At 38.6% G+C, this 25,834-nt stretch overlaps 2 protein-coding genes across 2 annotated transcripts; both read right to left on the minus strand.

Annotated features, from left to right (window-relative positions):
* Window positions 1-4,353: 4,353 nt before the first annotated feature.
* Window positions 4,354-5,695, minus strand: LOC6559459 (lysosomal aspartic protease). The gene has a single exon (XM_001987778.2). It carries the CDS (start codon window positions 5,685-5,687, stop codon window positions 4,539-4,541), a length of 1,149 nt encoding a protein of 382 aa, XP_001987814.2. The 5' UTR covers window positions 5,688-5,695; the 3' UTR covers window positions 4,354-4,538.
* An 8,734-nt stretch (window positions 5,696-14,429) lies between these two features.
* On the minus strand, window positions 14,430-23,883 carry LOC6559460 (diuretic hormone receptor). The gene is made up of 12 exons (XM_001987779.2): window positions 23,735-23,883; window positions 17,278-17,649; window positions 16,996-17,194; window positions 16,841-16,934; window positions 16,192-16,366; window positions 16,055-16,131; window positions 15,875-15,985; window positions 15,623-15,811; window positions 15,430-15,545; window positions 15,267-15,323; window positions 14,615-14,816; window positions 14,430-14,557 (listed from the first exon to the last, which is right to left on the minus strand). Exons 2-12 carry the CDS (start codon window positions 17,564-17,566, stop codon window positions 14,531-14,533), a joined length of 1,536 nt encoding a protein of 511 aa, XP_001987815.1. The 5' UTR covers window positions 17,567-17,649; window positions 23,735-23,883; the 3' UTR covers window positions 14,430-14,530.
* Window positions 23,884-25,834: the final 1,951 nt, after the last annotated feature.

The raw sequence follows: 25,834 nt of genomic DNA on the forward strand, positions 1-25,834 counted from the left end.
TTATCTGATTTTAAGGATACAACGTCAGATTCAGTTTTTTGACATGAATCTCCAATGCGTAAACAACTAAAATGACTTTGCGATTTTGACAACGGGGCGCCTAAAAAGTTTTTTCACTCTTGTCTGTGAGCACAAACACACGCACAAGGGTTGTAAAGGTGATACATATTTTTTGGGGGACTTCATTTTTGCTTGGCGCCGCTGCTGAAATCAGATTACAGTTTTGATCATGTGGTTAGTGCCGCCCAAATTGGCTCTCGAACCTGGTAGCCTGGTAGCCTGGTAGCGAGTTTAAAGCTTACTTCGCTTGTTTCACTTAATTAAGCTGACGTTCCCGCATATTTCAAATTGGTAAAGTGACTGCTGTAACAATTATGCAAATATGTCTTCCAAAGCTGCCAACTGAGGTAAATGCTTAATGGAATTGCGCCGTAGTCGCACAATTCAAATTACAAAACTCAAGTTCGAATTCACATATTTTTGGCAGTGAGCTCGTCGACGCCAAGTCGCCTGGTTAGCTTCATTATGTAGCATTTTCGAAAATCCATTTTAAGCCACGATGCGCTGCTGTAAATGTGTGTTGGTGAATGCGTATGCTGGCGTATTTTCAAAATTTAAAACCATGCCAGGCAACAGAATTAGTATGCATGTCACAGCCGTACGACACGAACGGAAAGCCACTTGCAAAGACGGCTTACAACGGCGTGTGTGTGTGTGTGTGTGTGTGATGACCAAAAAAAGTTTGTTTTAGTGGCCGTCCATAAAATGCTGTAATTGCTGCCACTAATTAGCTAGCTAAACCCAAACAGTAAGCTTGTCACGGGGCGTATGCTTAATGTGTGAATGAAAATTGTTTTAAAACAATTTTGAATTGAAGAATTTAAGCGATGTGTGAATGCTTATACTATACCTTTGTAAAAATGCATAAGTGCTTTTAGGATTAGACATATGTATTTAAAAGTAAATCATAACAAAAGCCAGCTTAGAAAGTTGTTTCAATACAAAATGGTTAATAAAAATCAAATAGTTTTCACCGATATGAATACATTAATGAAAAAATTATATACTGGATAGAGCAAGGTTCATTAAATGGGCTTAAGTATATGGATAATGTGAAAACTTCTTAGTGGCTTAGTTGTTGTTCACGTCTATAAAGCCTCATTGCTTCCCACGATCTGATAATGATCGTTTCTTAAGCGCTTCGGCTGATCCCATAGCATCTTATAGTATACTGCTTCTCTCTTTAACTTTAATCATGGCGAAAATTTAAAATATCTCAAGCTGGGAGCACTGTAAAGCCTCATTCTTCTTATTGCTCAATGCCAAGCATTGTCACGTTTGCTGGTTTAAAAATGAGCCTCGTTCACAGCTAAAGTTGTTACAACATTATTAGAAATTGACTATCAAACATGAGATACGTATGTGTGTGTGTGAAAGTATGTGTCCTTGAAAGAGGCACACGCTAAGACAATGGCGTGCTACGTAAGAAACGTCAACACAGGACCAACAACAACCATTTTTGGTGCGGCAGCCACTGCAACGCAGGTAGCTACATAGAGACAAAAATGGCGCCACATTTTAAACTGACAACGACTGAAACTGACCTCGGATGTCGGTTAGATTAATGCTTTAACACTAAAGGAATTTTTATAAATGATGCCCTGTACCACTACAAATTTTTACAGACAGTTCAAGTCCTTAAAGCGCATGCACTTAAACTAATTGCCAACAGGCTGTGAACTTCAATTGCATTGATTGGCAGAATCGGTGTGAGTACCAGCAGCTGTGCAAACACACACACACACACACAATTTTAATTGCAATTGGGTCTCAAACTAATTGACATTTGCTACGTAGACAGGTGTGCCATGCCACAAAGCAAACACGCAAGCGGTCAGGACATAACTGCCTCCCTGGCTGCCCGACCAGGTCCAGCCTGACAAAATGCCAAGCAAAACAGACAGGCGTAATGGAATGTGCCTGTAGTGGACAGTCTTTTGGCCCTGCCTGCTAAAAGTATACCCAAGCATTTCACATAAATGGCATGTTAAAGTAATTAAGTGGCATAATAACTTTGCTTTTGCTAGCCCCAGATCCTCTTCGCCATGCCAGCAGACTCGTCTCCATCCCTCGGTTTTTGGCCTGTCTCACAAATTGCCTTATTGACTCATTAGCCCAGTTTTGAGTGTCATTAGATGGGCTTTGGTTGCTGCCAGCCAAAAAATTTAATAAAAACAGCAAGCAAATAAATTTACATACAAATTTTAGGATACTAGCTAGATACAGGACAGTGCCGTTAGCAATAACAATGTATGCATAATCTTATCGAATGATTTAATTCCATTGTTGCTGCTGGTTCTGCTGCTGGGTCTACTGCTGGGTCTACTGCTGATACTGTCCCTGTTCCTGGCAGTCGCAGCCAGGCTCTTTGTCATTTGGCTCTGAGATACTTATCACGTTATCCTGTACCCAGCAAGCAAATGAGTCCTTTCTATGTGTATGCTGTATATATGTGTTCGTCGACTAACCAATTACACTCTTCCACTATTCTGACAGCATGATGATTATGGGGGCACAACATATACAGTTTGAAGGCATCCTTCCAACTCCCCTTTTAGATCTTTGTTGATGTGCGACTATAGAATTTAAAAACATGCTTGATTCGATTTACCACTTGACAAGTGATTCTTGAATCATACGCTCCAGTTTTTTATTAGCAAATAATTCGTTTGATTTCGAATTGCGCTCGAATTTGAGCTGTCCTTTTTTAAATTCAAAGCGTCCTTAAAAGCATGATACAATTTTGTAGTAAGCCTCTCAACTGTTTTACCCTTTTCGTGGAAAAGGATATTGAGTGATTATCCATGCTGACAACTGCCAATGACCATTTTTGTTGTTTTTTTTTTTGTGTTTGCTTCCATTTTTCGCTTACCCAGTTGGTGTTTTTGTTGGCGCAAATCACAGACGATACTTTGAAGCAAATGCTGTAGCCGCCACATAAAACATTCCGCATTTTTTACGCTTCTAACACAGTCATCGTTGGCGTCTTCGTCGTGTTTTTTTTTTGTATTGCACAATGAGAAAGCTGGCTTAATGTTGATGGTGGCAGGTCCTGCAGAAAGGCTTAGCTTTTAGCAAAGCAAAGCGTCTGGTAATAAAACACTTTGAGCCAAGTATTTTGCAAATGGATTTTGTATTTCTGTAGCAGCTTTGGGATTCAAAAGACTTGAAACCAATGAAAAATTGACAGCTAACATGCTCAGCATACCAACTTAACGTCATCATTGAGAAAACTCTACGTTTTGGCTACTCATTATAGCCAACTTGTTGTATTGAAATTATAAAGAAAAAGAAACCAGAAAGGTTATGCAAACTGGAATCAAAGTTAAAAATGTTAAAGCCACAAATATGCCAAAAGAATGTGCCAGCGCCTGTTCTATAAAAAGCCAAGAGGGAAGCTTGCCAGGAGCCAAGTATCAATAAAGGTCTTGTAAGCCACAAGGAAACCAAACAAAACGGCAAACGAAAGGTCCATGCGAATATTAAATGCAAAAGGCAAACAAGAAAACAGCAAACAGCGCGAAAAGAAGCTTCTCTACTCCACACATAACTATTAACAATATAACATCTATACTGTAGTCTGCTGAGTTCTACGACCCTTTATAAAAATATATATAAAAAGTCAAGGCAACCACATCTCCCTCGAGATGATGTGTGGGGTGGTTTTCTTTGCTGTGAATTAAACAAAAATTTGCTGTGCACGCTCATAAAACTGGTAAAAACGCGCCGAACCCAAAAGAAAGTGAAGCCCAATAGAATAGCTTGGAGCGGGAGGTGAAATGGGTAGCTGAATGGTTTAGCATTACAAAATTTAAATTTGAAGAGTAAGAGCAACGCGCCAGTCGTTAAATTAAAGCTATCAGAACCGCAAAAGGGAGTGCCATAATATACCATTCAGGTTGCGGCAAAGGACATTGTTTTTCTTAACAAATCAATTACAGCTTCAAATTCTGTAGAGGGTTCTGGCCTCTTTTCCTATTTCTATCTTTTTATGTATTTCGCTCTGTGTCTGTACTTGGTGCCTGGAAGCGAGTTTTGATTAACTTCCGCCCACGCGAATTTGCGGCCATTTGATGTCGTATTTGGAGCCTTGCTATACGTGGGCATGCGAACTGCTGGACCAATTGTTTGCCACTTCTAATAGGTAATAAAAAAATAAAATGTTGCCTTTCAATTTGAATGCCCTCATGTAGAGGATTGACTATTAATCAGCATCAATGGCAAACTTAATACAGTCAGAAATTAGCTGTGTAAACTGCCTTTTAAATTATCTTATTCATTTATTTATGTACATATAAGTTGACCGAATATAATATAGCTGAGTGTATGTAATCTTCGCCATGCCGAAAATATAAATTTTCTCTACTATTTTCTCTCACAACTCCTTAAATTTGTGTCAACTTTGCAGACTTTTTGCTTCCCTATCAGCATATTTAATGAGAAAGGAAACGGCAAGGGACAGTGACAGAGACAAGGATTCAACTAATAGAATCGGCGAAACCAATGCGATGATTGCCCATATCGAACTCTGTATAGTATTTGCTCAGAAATACATCGCCCAGTATCCACAGTGGTCCACTTGGCGATGGTAGATCCACGGCTATAAAAGCCGATGCGCAAACTGTACGATCCGCAAAGATATCATGGAATACATAATCCTCTCCCTTCATCTGAAACCGACGACCGCCGAGGGCAAAACTGAGCGTCGGCAAGTGCGGCACCTGCTCGCAGGGAACGGAGAACTGGCCGTAAGCAGCGGGTGTACCTCCAATGGATTCATTAATCAGTATGGCTTGCTCATAAGGCACAGCGATAAAGGAGGTGCCTGTATCGATGATGACGTGGCAGCCCTTCTGGCACATCTGCAGCTTACCAATGTACGCCGCCTCCAATTTGACCTGCCAGTAGGCGCGATGCGTTACCGGCACATAGGTGAAGTTTCCACGATAGTAGCGTCGACTAGAGCCTCCAAAGAACAGGTAGCCACCTTGAAGACTGGTCGAATCTCGATTCAAATACACCGAGAACACAGGGCGCTCCAGGAGACTCTGCTCCATTACAGCATAAAATGGTGGCTTGATGTTTTTAATAGAAATCGCTTGATAGCCCAGGCCAAAGATGCCATCGAACTTCGCAGCCAGGAAGATGGGACCAGGCATATCGGTGGCCTCGGCAAACGTTTGATTGAGCAACTCCAGTCCAGCCATACGCACCGTGTCCTGCGACAGATATCCTGTGAGACTACCAGAGCCATACTGAATATCGAATTGGGAGCCGTTGGATTTGTAACTACGCGAGCGTTTAGCATTGTAGCGACTATGAATCTGGCAGGCGAGCTTTCTGTGACACGTCTCCGACGGCACCCACAGATTCGCCGAACCCGTGTCGAAGATGACATTAAACGTTTGCGGTGGAGTTCCAATGCTGATGGGTCCAAAATACTGCGCATCCAGATAGTTGCTTAGCGGTACACTCCTCAACGAATCCCCACGCGTCCTCAAGCTATACTTGAGCCGCAGTCGATCCATGCGGATGCCAAACTGCTGAAAACGATGGCGGACCGAGGGAAAACGATGGAGTGGCACACGGTACAGTTGTGTGCACTCAGCGGTTGCTAGGAGCAACATGAACAGATACGGCAGCAACTTCATAATGCAAATCAATAAACAAGTTCTGTTTTCTATTTTTGTTCTTGTTTTTGTTGTTGTTCAAAATCCGCTTTGATTTGATGATGATATGCTTGACTGTTGCTTTGTTCACAGAAAATCGCACTTAAATTTTGACAGATTTGTGTTTCGATACATTAAATAATAATAACTTGCAATCGGACTTAACCGACTGAGCAATACTTTGATGATAGGTGAAAAACAGCTGAAAGCAGGAGAAAACGAGCCATATTTTAATATTAATGGTTTTAAAATTACGCCGGTTTATTGGCTTGACCTTCAAATTCCATCAGCAAAAGTAAGCAACTTTAAGAACTTTAATATCTTAATCTGTAGACATATTTTTTTTAATTTTGCAGAGCAAATTAAGGCGTTTCCGTTTCCGGTCCAAAGCATAAAACATGTTTATATAGGTTTGGGAATAGTTGGACCACTATTTAGGACTTTCTGAAATGTTTCAATTTGCACATCTCTAACAAAGTCAGTCAAAGCCAATACAATCTTTTCGTTTCTGAATCAGTGTATAACCATTTACTCCAATTCGTAATTGGAAATGTGAGAGCTGCGTGCAAGGTTTCAATAAAAGGCAGAAATTAAATTTATGCTTGGCACTTGAATTCATATGGGGGAGAAAATCGTTATCTTGTTAAAAGTTGTAACAATAGCACCACCTGCAAAGCTGGAAATCTGGAAGCCAAAGTAACCGTCTGCTCTCAGTTTCCTTTCAAGTATTGTTGTTGCGGACGCTCAGCTTTGCTCAATTACACCAAAAAATTGAAGTACCCAGTCATGATCTAGTCATAATCAATCAACCAAATTGATATGAATGCTACTCATCCGCCCTGTTGTCAGGAAATAACAGGTTTCAGATTGCTTTTGTGTAGCATGCTTTTTGAGCCAGAGCACAAATTGATGACAAATTACAGTTGTAATTCAAAAATAGAAACGATTAGGACATCATTTGGACGTATTTGAGACTTAACAGTAAATAAATGAATGGACTGGCCAACTTTGACTCTTTCGGACCATTAGGCACAAAGTATGCCAATCAAGTCAAGAGCGACAAGATTATAAATCACGCATTCGCCTCGTAGCCCAGCTGACAAATGTGTTGCAATTAAGATGACACTACGGCTAATGCGACAAAAACAACAACAATGACCAGAAAGTTTCAAAAAAGAAAAGCTCTTGCTGGGTACCACCCGCTGTTGCTGTCAATGGCAGCACTTACCACACCTGCCATACGACAGTTAATGGCCAAAACGTAGACGGCAACGCAGCACCTTCTGGTTATTGTATTGTTAACTGTGTTGAGGGCTTGCCAATATTTGAGCAGATACAATTAAATATGTATTTTGCCTGAGCTATTTACTTTGGCCCGGCCAACAAGCCTTTACAATTGTCGCTTTGATGTACCCATAACAGCTATTAATTGACAGCGCACAGTGGTAAAAAAAGAAGAAAAACAATAAAGAACACCCTAGAATAATTGACTTGGAGATGCGCTATTCCCAAGCCCTTACCTATCACAAGACGTACACATCTTAAACCCGTACATTCTTTGTATGTAACATTTTCCGTTGCCTGTCCGACCTTGTTGAAATTTGCACCGATTATGAATATTATATGGTATCGGTACTCGATATTTATCTCTGTTGGGGAAATGGAACGGAAGTTTTCGATAAAGTGAAGTAAACTTAATTTACGTATTGTATACGAAATTTAAAGTCTCTCTTAAGGCTTATGAGATCAGCGCGTTCATTCCTCATCAGCTGACTAAGAGTATAAACACTTTATGAAGCTGAAGATGATTTCGACTTCTTGTTACATCATTTGGGAAAACTTTAATATACCCAATTTATCTATTTTCAATGCTTCGGGGTATAAAGCAAAAGTGTGTCGAAAATAATATTAAGTAGTAATTGAAATTGCATTACTGTCATTAGCAGCTGGTGAATGTTGAGTTGAAGCTGTTCTTATTGAATTAAGCGCATGACAACAGCAGCAAAACTTTTGGCCAAAACGTAGAAGTTGAGGGGTGAAGGAAGAAATTGGGTTGTCGGGTCAGTTTAGGCCAAAAGTTTTGAAGCGGTGTCAAACTCAAACCGACAACAGTCTTCAGGTGTGTGTGTGAGTGTTTCAACGCTTGTTGCTTATGCAAATTGTGTTAAAGAACAAGAAGGGACGGTTGGCTTTGGCAAGCCGAATATTACTTACCCTTGCGAACCACCTGTTCATATCTGAGTGCATTATATATTGAACTGATTATAATAAATTGACTTTGGCTTAGATCTCATGCAGGTAAGTCCTATTCTTCTTACTAAAGAAATAGGATGTAGTATTTTGATTCAACCGATTATGCGCATAAATTTTATAACAAGTTTAAAATACCTTCAAAAAGTGTGCAGTAAATGGTAGAAACGAAAATAAGCGAATTTTGAGACCGGAAATTGTGAGCAGTATTTGTCTCTTTTGATGCCAACCAATTCAGTTTGCCAAAGAAACCGAAAAGGTTTTTTCTTATATCTTATTTTTGTTTTACTGAGCAAATGGCGTTGAAAGTGGCTGGCAGCAGCAGCTGCTTGAAAGGCCAAAAAGTTTGTTTTTTGTTTCTGTACTCGACCTTTATCCAGGCATTTATTTTTGTGTGGCCTGACAGCATATTAAACTGCAAACTCATGCCACTGCCACTGACTTGCATCAAACGTACTGCATCAAAAGCAACAAAGTGTTAAGTCCGAAGTGCTCGTATTGGAGTTTTAGTTATTTATTAGAACCAAATAACCAACAAAACAAAATACACAAACTTAATCAAAAGGACTCTCATCCTCTCATTTTCTCTTTGTATGTATATGAGTTGTTTTTTTTTTTGCAACTTAGCCTTTATGTGGGTTTGCCCAACCAACACCTGAAAACCATTTGCAACTTATCGATGTACAGTTGAAAGTTCGAACTTCCGTCTTCACATCTCCGGCGAAGCCTGTCGCCTGGATATCAGATAGCATCGGCCTAAAATATTATTTCAGCCGCAAACTTTGTACAAACAGGAGAATTGACTTGTTGCCCCATGAAAAAACATCATCAAAAACAAGCCGCTTTTTTGTATATGGCCCAATTAATGGTTCAAGCAGGTTGCAACCTTTTCCACTCGCGTGCGTCTCACTCTGAAAGAGGCAACGCGCAGAAAAGTATTCTACGAATTCTGCTGCCAGGCATTTTCCATTGTGCTACTGTTGCCGCATATATATCCACAAATAACCATGTTCTGTGGCATCTGTTGCTGCTGCAAATGTCTCTGCAGCTGTTGCTGAAATATGAATAAATTGTCACTGCCGTGAATGTCATGAGTAAAGAATGCTAAAATAAAACTGCCAGCTGCATTAAAGTGCCAACTTCTGTGATCTTAGTGGGGCGTGGCATCACTCAAGCAATGCTGCAGTTGCCTTTCTTTTTTCAAAGTCTGGTCATTGGGTTGTTTAAAGCTGATAAGCGAAAATTTGCTACTTATAAAAAGCTCATTATTGAATTTTGAACGGCTTTAATGCTCAGTTGAATGCAATTATCTAAAATTTCTCTACATAATCGCATTACATTTTAACTACATGATTTCGTGCAACATCGAGTGGTTGATGATGTAGCTGTTGTTGATGCTGCTCTTGTGGCTACTGTAGTTTTTGTTGCTTATATTGCTGCTATTGTTGCTGTTGCTCTTAATATTGAAGTTGGTGATGATGAATGTTTTGAATACTGCTGTTGTGGCACTGAAGTTTTCAATTACTTAAGATACTACTGCTAATATGGAAGTTGTTCATGTTGCCGTTGTCAATATACGTTTATTGATTTATACTTACTCATATAATAGAAAAACTATTACTGACATTATATGTATATGTAAAGCGACAGTATAGAAAAACTACAGAGAGTTTGCAAAGTTTCCTCTTGCTGACGCAATATTTTTCTATGTTTCTCGTATTGTAGACGAGTTGATGGTGCTGTTCATACTATCTGCTGCTGTTGTAGCTCTTGTTGATGGAGTTGTGGTTGATGCACTAATGCAATTACTAATATAGCTATTATGCTCCTTTGGCTGCTGTTATTGCCGTTGCAGGTTCTATCGACGTTATGGGTGCTAATGCTGTAATTGTAATTTTTACTGTCCTGGTTATTGCCGTTATGAATTTTACTATTAGTCTCCATACTGATGCTGCAGCTGCGGTTGCTTTTATTTTCGCTGCTCTTAGTCGTTGCTGTTGCTCATATCGTAGCTGATGTTGCTTTCATGATTGCTGCTGCTACTTTCAGTACCGCTTTCGTTGCTGTTGCCGTTGCTGGCAGCTGCAAGCAATCAATTCAATGAGCGATTGATCTGATGTCAAATGTTTTTCCACTTTATTTTGATTGATTTTTCTCTGGCTGCTTGAGCAGCACAACATTCTGTTGCTGATTTCTTTGGTACAATAGCAGCAAACGTGTGCTAAATATTTGGCACCAATAAATTGCTCAGTAGACAGCGTAAGTAATGACTGAAGTAAAGCTCACGAGTCGGCAAATTGAGCCTTAATACAGTATTAAAAGGGGGTGTAATAATAATTGCACAAAGAAAGGCATCAATGCTTTTACATATTCTGTTAAATTTAAGCAAGAAAGTAAAATATAATAAATAATTACTGTGACAATGCATTTCTTACTCAAGCTTTTTAAGCATGTGAAATTTTGAGCAGATTAAAAATATTTATTCGAAGCCAGTTTAATAATTTAGAAAATCCCATTTAAATATGTTTAATGGATTGTTAATACACTTATAATTATTTATATATTTTAAATTTTGCTTATTTTTTTATTATTGCACTTTTGATTTCTTTGTATAGCCGTAAACACATTTTTTGTGGAATTGCTCATATTTCTCACTTCCGTCTCTTTAGCAAAAGTTAGTATATAGGTTCGAGATATAGTCGTTAGTAACACAGTCTCAACTAAAGGTCATTCTAATTTCTTTTACTCGGACTTTGTCCTTAAAGGCGCATTGGCAATTGCCACTTGCAACATAGCTTGCAACACGGGCGAGCCAGCTGCGTCCTTTTATTTTATTATATATACATATAACAACAGATCTAAAGAAAGTGCGGACATCGTATTTCATTGGCTGCTTGGTGAAAATTGTTTCTTAAATGTTAACTGGGGGCGCTTCAGCTTGTCAGCAGCAGCCTCGAAGCCTCCACGTGAAACTCAACGGAAACTTTCTCCCATAATCTCTGGGCACCAATGACATGCTTTTGGCCAGAGAGCAAATATTTAATTAGCTATAATACGAGCTGCGCCCCAGGGAATGTCTGGCAGTCTGACAGTTAGTTAGTCAGTTAGTCAGCCAGTCAGCCAGTCAGGCGACTGCTACATCCTGTACTGGCAGCGGCCCAGGCACATTTTCGAGCAAGTGAAGCGTGAAACCTCATCGAAAGAATTTCATTCTGAGGCTGAAGATTAAAGAGAATTCCCCAAATGACTTGCCAACTACTACTACGCAAGCTATGCCAAAGTCCATGCTTTAATGAGAGGATTCTTATCCATAAATATGCGAGTCGAAGGATAATTAAAATGGATTTCTCTAGAAGTGTCATAAATCACTGCCTACATTTGAGCTCTATTAATAAAGTTCAGCCAGCTTGCAAAAAAAAGAAGCACAGAAAAATAACATCAAAATGGGAAAGATGAAAAAATAGTAGAAAAGTATTTTTGTATTCATGAAAATGTGTAAATTTGTGGTTAGTCTTTTAGACTTGAATTTATTTACAAATTTCTTGGAAATAGGTAATAAATTGACATAGCCATTTTTTTATGTCCTAATCCACACGACTTTTGCTTTTGTAGCTCACAGATACTTTTATGTAAATCAGATAAAATCTTTTGACTATCTATGAAAAATATTAACAACATACAAGAAACAATCAAATATATTATTAATTATATTATTAATTTCCTTGAGTAAACTCTAGTCTATATTTGCTTATTTTATTATTTAACCAATACCAAAAAGCTTCTACAATTTTTCCTGCATATTTATTGAATATTTAGCGGCTGTTTTCCCCTTTTTTTATAGATTCGATTTTTATTTTGAATTGGCTTAGATTGCGCGTCATGGAACACAGACAATTATTTTGCCAACTGTTTATGTTGGCCTGTGCCTTTGTGGCAACACTTTTTTGGCGTCAATTTGTGTTACTTGCCGCACGGCTGACCTTCAACATGATTTCAGCTGCCAGCGGTAGTCGAGTGGGTAATGTGACTCACTTTTGATTATGCGGCAAGCCAAATTATGCTCTACGGTCCGCACTTAATTAAAGCGGCAGCAAAAATGTAATGTACCCTCAACAGGCGGCAGCAATTTGAGCGTCTAAGCGACTTTTAATTGAGTTTCATTTCAAACTCGTAATGTGCGCCAAGTTTTTAAGGACGCACAATTTGGTTAATTAAAACGCTACAATTGGCGTTGGCATTTTTGTGGCAATTGCCAGTGGTTATCTTTGCTTTGGGTCCTTGCAATACACTCTCAAACTCGAGTGTTTGGTTCTTAGGTGTGTGGCATTGTCAGGTGGCAAGTGATTCCTTGTCACTTACAGGTAACTGTGCTGCAAAGTGCCAAAACTTGTGCACTTAATCAAGTACGTTACGTCTGGTGGATGCTGTCAGGCTGTGCCACGTATTAGCTAGACGCGACGCCAAACTGTAACATATACAACTCAATTTGCAAATTTTGTGGCACAATGTGTAAAATCTATATATATTGCAGGCGATTTGCATAAAAAACTTTGCAATTACCTCATAGCATTTGAAATGCCAAAATCCACGTGGCCACACAATAAATGTTTATGCTGCCGTCCAATTTTAGCATTATTGTTTTTGCTACCGTTTTGCTACCGTAGCCTTAAAGTGCCCTCAACTTTGACTTTGTGGCTATTGGTCGGTCATGTGAGCCCAAATACTCGCCTTACGTTAAGTACACATGAGAGTTTAGTTGAAGTGCACATTGTTTTTATCGTTATTGTTAGTAGTACTACTCGCTTGTGCTTAACATCCAGCTTTAATTTAGCTAGCTGGTCAACAAAAACCATGCAATGCATATATTGTAAAAAGGATGCTTATTAAATATTTATGCACTTCATGTGGCTTTTGCTAGTGGCAATCTCGTGTTTTGCATTCATATTTCCCTTACAACCCCTTTGCTCGCCCGCTCTCTGACTACATTGCACACTATACATATATATGTATGTACAAACAAAACAACAAATTGGATAAAACGGCAGCAGAAAACATTTTTGGACCTTTAAAATGTAGTACATTTCTTATCAGCTGAAACACTCGTTTTATTTCAGTTATTTCCTGCTTTATGCATACATTTAGCACAGGAACTTGAGCTACTGTAGATAGCAATTTGGGTATGTACTTAGAATAATGTTTATAACTCCTAAATATTTAGTGTTTTACATTTAAAGTTCATTCAGCGGAGATAAAAGTAAATAAATAAACTGTAGTTTGCCAATTTGCTTTTTAAATTATATTTAAATTTTCTGTACGTTTACAATCCAATAAAATTATGGTTATCTTTAGGGTATCTCCATGTCTAGCACTCCATAAATTTCGTCAGCGCTCAACTCATGCAATATTTATAGGCACTGGAATTTTATTGTGCATTGCAATGCATTTTTATGACTTCTGCCCCGCTGAAATGGTTTATTCATCAAGACTCAGCCGTCAACTCGTGGATTGTAACATGCCAGCTTACTTGTTAACTGCAGCCGTTGTCATGTAACCGTTAATATGGCATTTGTACTGTAGTGTACCCAAAATTAATGAACTTTTATTAAAGCTGACTTACTCTGATCGTGCACCCAATTAGCAATGAGCAGACACAAAAAACCGCAAGGAAAAAATTGTTGTGTCAAGAATTTTGGCCAAAAACCTTTTGGGACGATATGATAGCTTCTTTAAATTTGTTTTGAGCTGCACTTCAAACTTGTTGATGCGACATACAACAATTTTAATGGTTGCCAGAACCCCTGAGCAAACGTCGCAAAAATGCAATTAAGAAAAAAATAATTTTCATCTTAAAGTTGTTGTTGTTGTTGGCATTGTCGCTGTTGCTGTGCGCAACAATATTGCTTTGATGTGCACACCTTACTTCTTGTCCTATCTTGCCCCATTAATTTATGAATATAAAGGAATTAAATTTTACATTTTCATTATGCCATATAGCAACACCATGGACCTTAAGCATTATACTTGTTGCCAAGAAAGAACACAATAATACTTATAATTGAATACACTCAAGTAAATAGATCATTTATTAGTTTTTCAAGTGTTGTGTAACATTTAAATTTTATACATACATATATACACAATAGATTTCTTAAGGTAGCGCTCGCACAGAATTCAGTTTAAAGCTTAAAACACTTACAACATCCAACAGCTTAAATGTTTTGGTGGCTATCTTTATTATTTTATACATAAAACTACATACAGCTATGCATAAATAGAAAATAATTGTTAACTTATGATCTTCAGCTCAACATTGTGAAATGTTTTGGGAGGGGAAAATTGAAATAAAAATTCAGTTCAGTCTCTTAGGATGCTTGCAACTTTCTTGCCATTTGCTAAAATCTTGACTACTAGTTGTTCAATAGACAATTTCATCAATATTAACAACAACATCAATACCAATACCAATACCAATACCTAGGGAACTAACAAATGTAAAAGCTAGATTGTGTGCGTATGTGTGTGTGTGGGTGTGTCGGTGTGTGAGTATCTTCTTAGACGGAATTTTCCTCAAGTCCCTGCTGAAAACGAATACAATCTTAGCCATGGATAAAATAGACTATTAAAATCTTAGTTACCTTCATTAAAGGACTGATAGCTCTGGGCATCACGCTGAGCGTGCTGCCAGTTCCAGCATTATTGGCTATGGGCAACATGTGCAATGCATTGTTGGAGCCGCGATGCAGCGACAGTGGTGCATGATGACCCACCAGCGTTGTGGTTGTAGCCGAAGACACGCACGACTCCCGCTTGCCACGTCCATAATACGATGTTAATGGCCTGATTGTAAATAGTAAACTTAATACAAACGGGAACTTTGCTTTTCATAGGGTTGTAAATTGTACTTTCATTGGTTTACAGTAAGAAGAAAAAGTTGAGTAACTTAGCAAAGTGGAAAATTTGAATAATAATATAACAAATGTTTGAATTAAACGCTATAGAAAAAAACTTAACCTAAAACTTAAACTAAAAATAAATCATTAATCATTTAAATCATACATACAAAAATAAGGTTTGGTATTTTTGCTGAAAGCATGAAATTTCTTAGACTAAAAGAAAATGCGTCAAATGGGAACTACAAAATAACTATTTTAAGAAAATCATAATCTCGTTATAAAATCTGATTGGTAGTTACTGCTTTAAGTGACGCATTTATCAAAGTCACTGCCTTTTTACAAAACAGGTGCGTGTAATTAATACTGAAAAATTGCTAGATAGTTTTTCACTTACCGCATGCTTTCAGCTCGTGGGGAGCCGCCACCCTTGCTAAAACTTTTTGTAGTATATCTGCCAAGTGGTTCGGTGAGAAGACGGAGTTTTACAAAACGTGCAATTGTATTAAGGGCTAGAGAGTCTGAATAGTTGGCACTAACTATCTGAAACTTTCACTCACCGTCGGTTCTGGTTACGTTGAATGTTGCGCGAGTCGCGCCAGGTGTTAACATGATGTCTCAGTGCATTACGTACCTCAGAGTTGAGAAAGCAGTAGAAAAGCGACACCCAAAAGCCCTGTCAAAGAAAACAGCAAATATTTGCACTGGGCGAAAACGTAAATGCAAAAAAAGCACTATCTAAACAAAACTTGCCTGTGTGCTGAGCAGCACAGCCCGAAGAACGGCAAACATGTGACCCATTAAACCCGATTCGGAGGGACCAGCCAGCACAACCAGATAGGTGATGCCAAAGAGCGGAATGAGCACAAGCAGCGCCTTGGCCGCCTTGCGATACTGACGCGTCTCCACAGTGTTCGCCGAGCGAAGCTTGGTAATAAGCACCTAACATCCAGGGAAACTGTAGCGCAAGGCATTTAATTTGTGACGGGACTTAATAGGACTCACCCACATGATGCGCAGCAGGAATGTCAGATTGATAATGAGCACCGCACAAACAGGTCCCTGGAAAATCCAATCCACGTTCGTCTCCTCCATCCAGGGACAGTTGATGTCATACTAGCGCGTGAATTAAAGGTTTTGATGAGTCCAAGCTATGTGGGGTCCTCTTTACTGTCATTTGCTTACCTTCTCCATATAATTGGTGTAGTTAACCGTTAGACCCTTCGCTACCGCCCAAGTCACCACAAACAGTGCCGGTCCACCTGCCAAACAACGGGGCAACTTAATTAGCCGTACAAATCGCACATGCAGTTTCAACTTACCCCAGCCAATGGAAACATATATATTGAAGCGTATATTATCGCCGGAGAAGGTCTTAACTACAAGCATGTACAAATACAGGCCCTCCACCAGCATCCAAAAGAAATTGGTCAGCGTGAAGAAGTGAAAGAGTGTGACGAGAGCAATGCAGCTGCTCAGGCCACTGCGAATGGATATCTGCAGGGACGATAGATGAAAACAGCCCGAGGTTGCAGTAGAAAATGGTGAGTGCGCAACTAGGGTATACCCTATAAGCAGCGCTTTCAGCCATTTAAATTTTTTACAAAATAATAAAAAGAACGTTGACCCTCAAATTTGTAATTTTTCATGCTTAAAATTCAATGTCATAAGCGAAGTTTTTAAAAAGTAAAATAATTTAGATACCTATCCCTAAAGCGCCCCGCCTAAAGTCGGCGGTTCGACAATATTTATTTATATGTTCATCAATATCTTTTCATCTGGTTGATAAAACAGAAAATCAACTTGTTCAGCATATATATACATAAGTACAAAGTGCTGCTTCTCCTCCAGCTTCTGCAAATTTGACAACTTTATGATGCTGACTCACGCATAAAGTTTGCAAGTATAAAAAAAAAAACAAACAAACAAACAAAAGCAACCAGAGTACTGAGCACTGAGAGCACGTCTCACCTGCACGGACAGCAGGAGTATCCAGAAAAAAGCCGACATGATGTACGTGAAGAACAAATTGGCGTGGATGGTGTTGCGCAGACAACGCAGCTCTCTGCAACAGGAACGGGAAATAAAAGAATATAAAGTATTTTTTAGTCTGGCTACACACTCACTTGTAGTAGGCGAAAACAATCAGCGCCAGCGTCAGCGACACAAGGCTTAAAGCATAGCCAATGTAATAGATGATAGTCGGCAGCTCCACAATGGTCTCGAACTCCGGCACCATCTCCGGCGCTGGCAAATGGGCGCAGGCATCGTAGTTGGTATACTGAGCCCAAGTGCCATTTAGATGGCAGAACCGCGTTGCGTTCTCTGCACCCACGGACACAGGTAAATGAAAGGGAAGATGAAAGTACAGCTAGCTGGTTGAGAAGGTCAAAGGTCTTTTCACTTACTGCTGCTGTCGTAGTGTATGCCCTGTAATTCATCCATACACTGGAGCACGGCCAAGGTGCCTCGTGCGGTGCGCGGCCAGCAGAGTATTGAATCGAACTGGGTGAGGCAATGGTCTGTAGCATTGCCATAAGTCGTTGCATCCACATGTTGCTGCAGCAGGCAGTTCAGCTCAACGCTTTGATTGATGTCATCCAAATTGCTGAGGGACCAGAGACCCTCATTAGCGCTGCTATTTGATGATTCACCACCTATGGTAATGTCCTTGTTGTTGTTGTTATTGTTAGACATTGTTGCTGCTACTGCAGCTGCTGTTTCTGCTACTCTTTTGGCAGTGGGCGTATCACGCTTGATGTGTCCCTTCCATGCTGCCCCTGTAGATGAAACTTTATTTATACTAAGAAAAAATATCGAACTAAGAGATACAATTTTTTGTGAATCAATTTTAAAAAAAAGGTAATCTTTAAATTTAAAGTAACTTTAATTCGAAAACTAACGTTGTGTCTAAGTCAATAGTTCAAAGAAAATTTGAGGGACCCAAAAAATTAAGTTAAAGGCATTTTCTACTTCAAATTAAACATTTTTCCATCCTTAGAAGTAAGAATGAACTATTTTAAATGATTTAATTAAACTAATTAATGAATTTTTTTTAATCATGACAATTTAAGGTTTTTGTGTTCGATTTCCAGCACTAATATCATTCCGTTAAGATTTTACTGTAATAATTATTATTACATTCGCATAAAATTTATTGAAATAAATATTTTTTAGAAAAGAACAATTAAAAAATGATGGTGAAATCAGCTTTCTCTTCCAATCTAACATAACACTTCCAATTGTTTACCTTTAAAATTATTTTTTTAATTAAAATTGATATTTTAAAAATATGATTTTTGCACTGCTGCACAATGCTGCCCATAACTCTTGAAATTGCTCTGTCTTTTCTCTAGCAAACATTTGAAAAATCCCAAATGGCTAAGAAAACACTTTTCAATGTGTCAACTGAAGAAGTGTGTACATGTTTGTGGCAACAATTGAGGGAGTCTGTCCCCGGCAATTCAGCCCGGAATCTAACAAGCTACTGGCAACCGCAACTTGTGGCATGATGTATTCTCCTCTCTCGTTATTTGTATTCTCTGTGTGTGCGTGGGTTAATTGCATGGGGCAAGCCGCAGGCAAACAACGATACCAGTGAAATGCCTTCTTCTGCTATAAGGGCAACAGTTTAAAGCGCAATAAAATCAATGTGGAAAATTGCACTTTATACCCAGCGGCTTTAAGCTACACCCCAGCTCCCATTTGCCTGATTTATTAATATAACTGGGGCGCCACAGCATCTATAAAAATTCATTAGCTTCCACAAAACTTGGGCGTCAACGACTGGCATACAGGCAGTTGGCAATCCACGTGTCGGGCTTCAAAAGGCCAAAGACAAAAAAAGGTGGCCTACAACATGTAATATAAATTAGCGGTTATGCAGGCAGCAAGGGACGTGGCCTCAAGGAAGGGGTGTGGGCGTTGTGGCATAACCTTCAAGTCAGCAGGACCCAAATCTTGCATTTATATTCTGATAATAAATGGCATAAATGATGCATCGTTACATTAATGCATGGCATAAAAGCAACCGCGCAAATATCCACAAACACACATAAACAGATAATAAATATGTAGATGCTGTGCCCAACGAAGCGTGCAATACAGTGGATGAGTATCGTATGCGAACAGGAAGTGAATGTGATGTTTGATATGTACGTCGAGCCCAAAAGGGTTCTCAATTTATAGTTTGCCTTCATATATACATTAGGTAGCAAAGGGAAAGAAAACCTTTATAGATAGCTAGAAATTATTTATGCATTAGCTGGAATAAAAAATACAACTCTAAGTGGATTGATTCATGACAAGCCCCAATTTATAAATATTTCAACAAACGTTTTGCTTGCTAACTAAAAATATGCAAATCTGAATATTTTATAAAAGCACTTTAATAAAAAGCAAAATTAAATTTTTATATTTTGACTAACGACAAACCAAAAGCATTAAAAGGGTATAGCTATAATTTCAAATGCTATATATAAATATTTTGTATTAGAACAAAAGATACGCAGTTCTTTTGCACATAGTCCGTCTTACTTTGTGAGATCGCTCTACTTTTCCGCCCCACTGTGTGCTACGCCTCATAATTCTACTGTTTTCTTTTTGTTGCATAGCTCGTAAATTAGCGCAACATAAAACAGCCGACTATATTATTTCTGCACATGCCTCGAGTATATTTATTTTCAGCACGGCCCTGCGCATTCATTAGGCACGTTAGCTATTGTTTTTGCCAACTGCAATTGTGGCTTATTGCTAACAAAAGGAAAAGGCGTGCAATAACAAAACAGTTAATTTTCAATCCTCAATTTTACAACACAAAATGAAGAGCAAAATTGAAAATGTGGAGCATCTAATTGCTTCATAAATAATGTGAAACTGGCAGGCTGAACCAAGGAAAATAATAAAGTAAATTAAAATTAATATGCAAATATGCTTGCTAATTGCATATTTGATTTCAATTAGCCGCAACGGGCGACGAGACATCAAAATGTCTTGCTCAATTCATCGGGCGTAAATGCAAATTTGGGTTGACAGCTCAGCAAAGAGAAAATCCACACACACACACACACACACACACACACACAAGCATACACTAACCCAAATACATATAGGGAAATGAAATGTGTTCATCTGACAATCTCATTTAAGGCGTTCACAACTTGATGAATGTCCGGCTGGCAACATAACATATTTTCAACTTGCCCAAATCAACGCAAATATAAAAAGCACATTACGAGAATTGCCTTTGGCTGCCAAAAATACAAGAATAAGCAAACTATAAATGTTGTGTGCAAAAGACTTACTGACTGACAGATATCCTTTATATTATAACTTCAAAATAGTATTAATCACCAAACGGGGCATATTTTAAACAACTTTCGCTTTTATTATCCGCTGCCTCCGAGCCGGAAGGCCTTACAGTTATTAAAACAAAACTGAGTTCATAAAATAAAAACCAAATGACGCCAAGAATAACAAGTTTGTCATTAAAGCTATGGCAATAAATAGTTGATTTTTAATCAATTTAAGAGATTGTGGATGGCGATTTTTGAAATTTAAATTAAATTCTGTTCTGCCAACGTAACTAGAGCTCGCTAGCTACACTGTACTCATTAATTGAAGTGAATCCTTTAACCACTTGAAACTATAGTTGACAGATATATTCTTCCTTCTGGTTTCTATAATAATAATAACCTACTTTCCAATTAGCTGCGTATAGGGTATGGAAAGAACACAGTTCTATGTGAACAAATGAAATGCACACAAAAACACAAGCACTGCAAATGGCCTGAGCAGATGGAGATATAACGCTTACTTATTTGCTGTCGGATCCTTCTTTGCCCTGTTTTCCCCCATATACAGTTCTCTCAATACCATACCCATTCGGCGTATATGCTATTATAGAAGATTGTATCTAATCTCGTGCGATTGCACACAATGGATTTGCCAAAGGCGCTGGCGACAACAGACACACACACACACACACACACACTCGAAGCTGTTTAGTGTGGGTGTGTTTATATTAGAATGCCTGTGTGTGTGCCTGTGTGTGTGTGTGTGTCGAACGAATTCCTGCGGCTGACTGAGTACCAGAGTATACGAAATGCTGAACGCTCGTACCTCAAGCTCTGCATTTACTTCCATGTGCGAGTGTTTGCAATTTCCGGTTGTTGCTCTAATGCTTATAAATGTTTTTCTTGCCCGCTAACTGCTGGTATCGATGTTGTTGATGTTGCTGCTGTTGCTGCTGCAGCATCGCGTAATTGTCGGGCATTCCAATATAGAATTGAAAACATAATAATATTAATAATAATAATAATAACAATCACATGAGAGGGAAACCCACAATGGTGCAATATTTCTGCAATTTGTGGCATACAGCATTAAATGGCTGCAACAAAGTTGGGCTTGCCTCGCCTGCCTGTGACATGCGTGGAAGCTTTATGTTTGTGTTGAAGACATTTTCACTATCAATGGCAGAAGATAATAAAGTGCGAGGACAACGTGAGGACAACTAGAGGACGTGTGCACAACAAAAGGCCAGCGCAGCTTGATTGCTATTTTTAGGTGTCGTTGCTCCGTTTCAGCTCTCATTATTGTGGCTCATTAAATTTTATATGCATAAACAAAATACACAAAGAATGGCGAAACAATGATGCCGAGCCATATTTAAAATTTTATGAGAAAATGTTGCGCATACGACGCGTGCGCCCGTGTACATCACTTAAAAGCACCCACATTACAACACTCTTATTAAATTTGCAACGAAATGCTGAACATATTTTAATCCTAAATATGTTTAATATTTATAGAAGTATTTCAACACTTTACGATTCTTGATGACTTAATAGCTATCGGATTTGGGTAAAAATCTACATTTTTCCGTTTACTACACATATAAATTATATATATTAATGGGTGCCTTACAAGCTATCTAGTTCTTTTGCAAATCTCAATTTTTTAAAAATGTTCAGTTAATTCACCTATAAAATGTATACATTCACAATGGACCGATTAAAACTATCGAGGACTTCTACAATTTAAAAAATTTTGATAAACATTGAAAATAGAACAACTGAAATACTCAACTTTCAAATACACTTTTTAATGCTTTTTGCTTTTAATATTTTCTTTAATCCACTTTTTTTTCAAGCTAAAAAAATAAGTACATATTAAACTCTGTCTTGTCGAGACAGCTTAACTAAGAGATACCCTGATCCTCTGAGATCAATAGAATGACAGACGGATATGGCTAAATGAACTTGGTTGTGGATTCTGATTAAGAATGTATATATAAATACTATATGGGGTTGGACATGCTGAATTCTCTCTGTTATATACTTTTGTACAACTTAATTATACCCTTTTCCTTTTGTTTATATGTACAGGGTGTAAATTAAAAATATGGTATACAACTATGTACAAAAGTCAAAAGTTTTGATTGCCTTCCATTCCGATAAATGACGAAAGTATTGTGAATGTTTACTATCGCAGAAACATATGAGCTCCTGCACTGATACGACTCCCATCGGCCCAATCTGCGAAATACATTAATCCTCACAATATATGTGCATAGATCGGCTTGGACATAAGAGTTTTATTGGCAAATGTTTTCACCGTTTTTATGCTCCCACTGGCGGCAATGAAATTTGACGGTGGACCAACAATGCAAAGGTCCGAATTTAAGGCAAAGATTTAAATACATAAAATACCCTGAGCGGATGCGGTGTGTGTGTATGTGCGTGTAAGTATGTGTTTGTGTGACTAAGAAATTAAAGACGCTCCTCTAGCCAACATAGAAGACCATAATTTGCAGACACTTCCGCCTTTGTCTCGGTGCTTGAGGGCCTCCCACACCTGTTTGGGGATAAGCGCCACCTTTTGGCTGTTATCCAAAACTTGATGGCCCCCATTTGGAGCAGGATCAGGAGCCATTGCCAACAAGTGTTGCGTTTTATTGTCCCTCCATTAATGGTTTTCCGTTTCGTTTGACTCTTGGCGGTACGTGCAGCAATAAAGCAACAAAAAGCAAAATGGCACGCGCTGCAGCTACTTGAGTGCTCGAGAGAATGTGGAATGATGGCTGTGGCTTTCTGTGGAGTTTTGTTGCTAACAAGCTAAGGATTTGCTTGCGAGTGCTTGCTTGCATAAATTCATAAAAATTCGCACGACAAAAGCTAATAAAGAGAAACAGAAAGCAACAGCAGCAAACAAAAAACGCAAACAAACAAAAAGTCTGCGAAATCTGTTATTTATTGGGTCAATAAAAATTTGGTTTAATGCATTGCAAGTTTTGGCCAAATATGCCCGAGATTAACCATGCGATTTACGATGCACTGGTGTTGAAAGTTGGGGCTTAAGTGTGTGCTTCATTATGGGGTTGAAGTACCAACCGAAGTTCATAAAATACAATAGAATAGAATAGTAGAAGCATACTATGCGAAGCCTAAAAGTAGGCAACAAGTTATCCTTAATTGGCTGCCATTGTTACGGATGATAACAACAAGAATGATATTAACATATTAGCTTCCATTATAACTTGAGGCTGTTGCTATGGATATCGGATATCCACATCTAATGGAGTTCTCAACAATCGATATTGCACTGGGTGTGCACACACCCAATTACACACACACACACATACACATATATATATATATATATACAGAGTATATAGCCAATTGCCAATCCTTCTATTCAGCTTCATCCTCTTTCATTGTAATGCATGCCATTGTGTGTGTTCCTTTGGGCGTGTATAGAATTCTGCTTGGCTTTTTAATTAAATCCACAAACAGTAGATGATTTTTTGCTTTCTATGCTACACACAAATACACACACACAAACACACCCATTGCACCTACATACCTCTAATTTACGGCGGGCGTGTTAATTGAGGACAGAGTGGCTGCAGTCCTCAACGCTTTTAGTGGTTGTTATTGTTGGCCTAAGCAAACAGAAGATTTTTCATTTGACCGTAGTTTTGCCAAATGGTTTTAGGTATCCTTTTGTCTTGCCACTTATTTGCGCCGGCTTAAATGTATTTAACGCCTTCTAAGCCGCAAAATGATTATACTTAAGCGATTTTCTCGGTTTTCCTCGCTATTTCGTTGTCTTGGTTATAGCAACACACACACACACACACACACACACACACACACATGCACTACTTATGGTTTTCATTTACGCATTTTAATGCTGGATTATTTGCCATGGCATTCCACTTATGATATACGCAAATTGTGAGAAATCGCATTAAATCATTTGAATTCCGGATGAACGTATATAATATTTAAGGCGATTATGTTGAAAATCTTCAAAACAAATTTAAGCACTTTTATTTAAACACGTCGAACAATTACACACTTTTATTCAACTATTTATTTAGCACACATCTAGTTTCAATTAAAAAATATCGTTGCGTTTTCAAGTGGAATTCAGTTGGGATTTAATTGTGTTTGCTTTGGATATACTTTCTGCAGGCGCTGCTCGAACCGCACTCGCTCACATGCCGCTGATAACTAAAAGTATCCTTTGGGCGCTTCTTAACAAGCACCCGGAATGAACGAATAAGTTCTTACCACTTTTGCTTCGGCAAAATGGCGCGAAACGTTTACGTTCCACAAAAAAAGCTTTGCCAAAAGCTGCGTTCCACACATGCGAAAGGCGGCTGCTGTTTCAGGGCCTCTTTCAACCTCTCTGTGTCAACCAACAGGTGTGTTTGTTCTCTCTCTGTATTAGTGCGTTGCGAATTTTCTGAATTATTCTCAGGAAATGCAATCTTTTTTGGCACGTCTAAACGCCTGCAAATCCGCTCATTTAATTCATGCAAATATTTGTCGTCTCAATGTTTATGCAGCATTTGCTGCCCTTTTCAGTTGGGAGGTATTTGCTCAGGTGAAGGGCTGCCGCCAATCGTCCCAAATATGCTGGCAGACTGATTTAATTTTGAGGTCGCTTTGAAGATGAGCCACAGTTCAGCTCTAACGCACAGTTCAGCTCTAATCATATTAAACTCAAGTGAGGCTCATGTCGACATTTATTAAAATCACAATATGCGGCCAGGTGCTTCAACTTCACACTGCCGGAAAGCATACGGAAATTGAAAATAAAAACACTCACGCACAACCAAAAAATCAGCGAAAACAAAGCTCTGTCACCCCTATACACACACACACACATATATATATATATATATATATATATATATACTCACACAGACAAATACACCTAAACACACTCTCTGGTATTTATATAAAAAAGCCGACATGGAGCCTACTGATAATAACACAATGACAAACATTTAAGCCCCCAACGGCTTTGGATTGAGTGCGTCTGACACATTCGGCGAATCGGTTTAACAGCCCTAAAAATTGAAATGAAAAAATCAACATTCTCAACAAATAAATGCTAATGTCAACTGGCACTCGAGAGCATTTAAATTCCATTTGAAAAATTCATTGCCAGGAGCAAAGACATGTTCGCCGTAAATGTCCTGTTGCCGTTGCGTGCCTTGTGTACGCATGTCCTAATTCATATTAAAGCGCTCATCCACATCTTCAGATCATATAAGACATTCTCAATTCAATTCACAATTGAATTTAACGCCCAACATTTTATATCGAAGCAAGCTATAAAAGTGATTTCCAAGTTTATATACTGAAAAGGCTTTGATAGCGCGTCCTATGAATTGATTGCTAAGACATACAGTGGCAAAAGTTTTTCAATTTTCCCCACAACCAGCTGGGAAAACTCTCATAGCTAACTGTTTTCGCATTGTTCAAAGAGTTGACTGCGATGTGTTGCTAGCCAAGAAGTATTTGAATTGTCTATTATTGTACTTTAACTTGGCAGTTCGTTTGTGGCAAGCAGCTCACATTTTTGTACCATGCATGTGTAAAATGCAACCAATTCTATACAAATTTAAGGTCTTTAATCTCATAGTCTCAGATCCTTAAACACACGTAG

Source organism: Drosophila grimshawi, unplaced genomic scaffold (assembly GCF_018153295.1).
Source record: "Drosophila grimshawi isolate 15287-2541.00 unplaced genomic scaffold, ASM1815329v1 contig_184, whole genome shotgun sequence".
Taxonomy (NCBI): Eukaryota; Metazoa; Arthropoda; class Insecta; order Diptera; family Drosophilidae; genus Drosophila; species Drosophila grimshawi.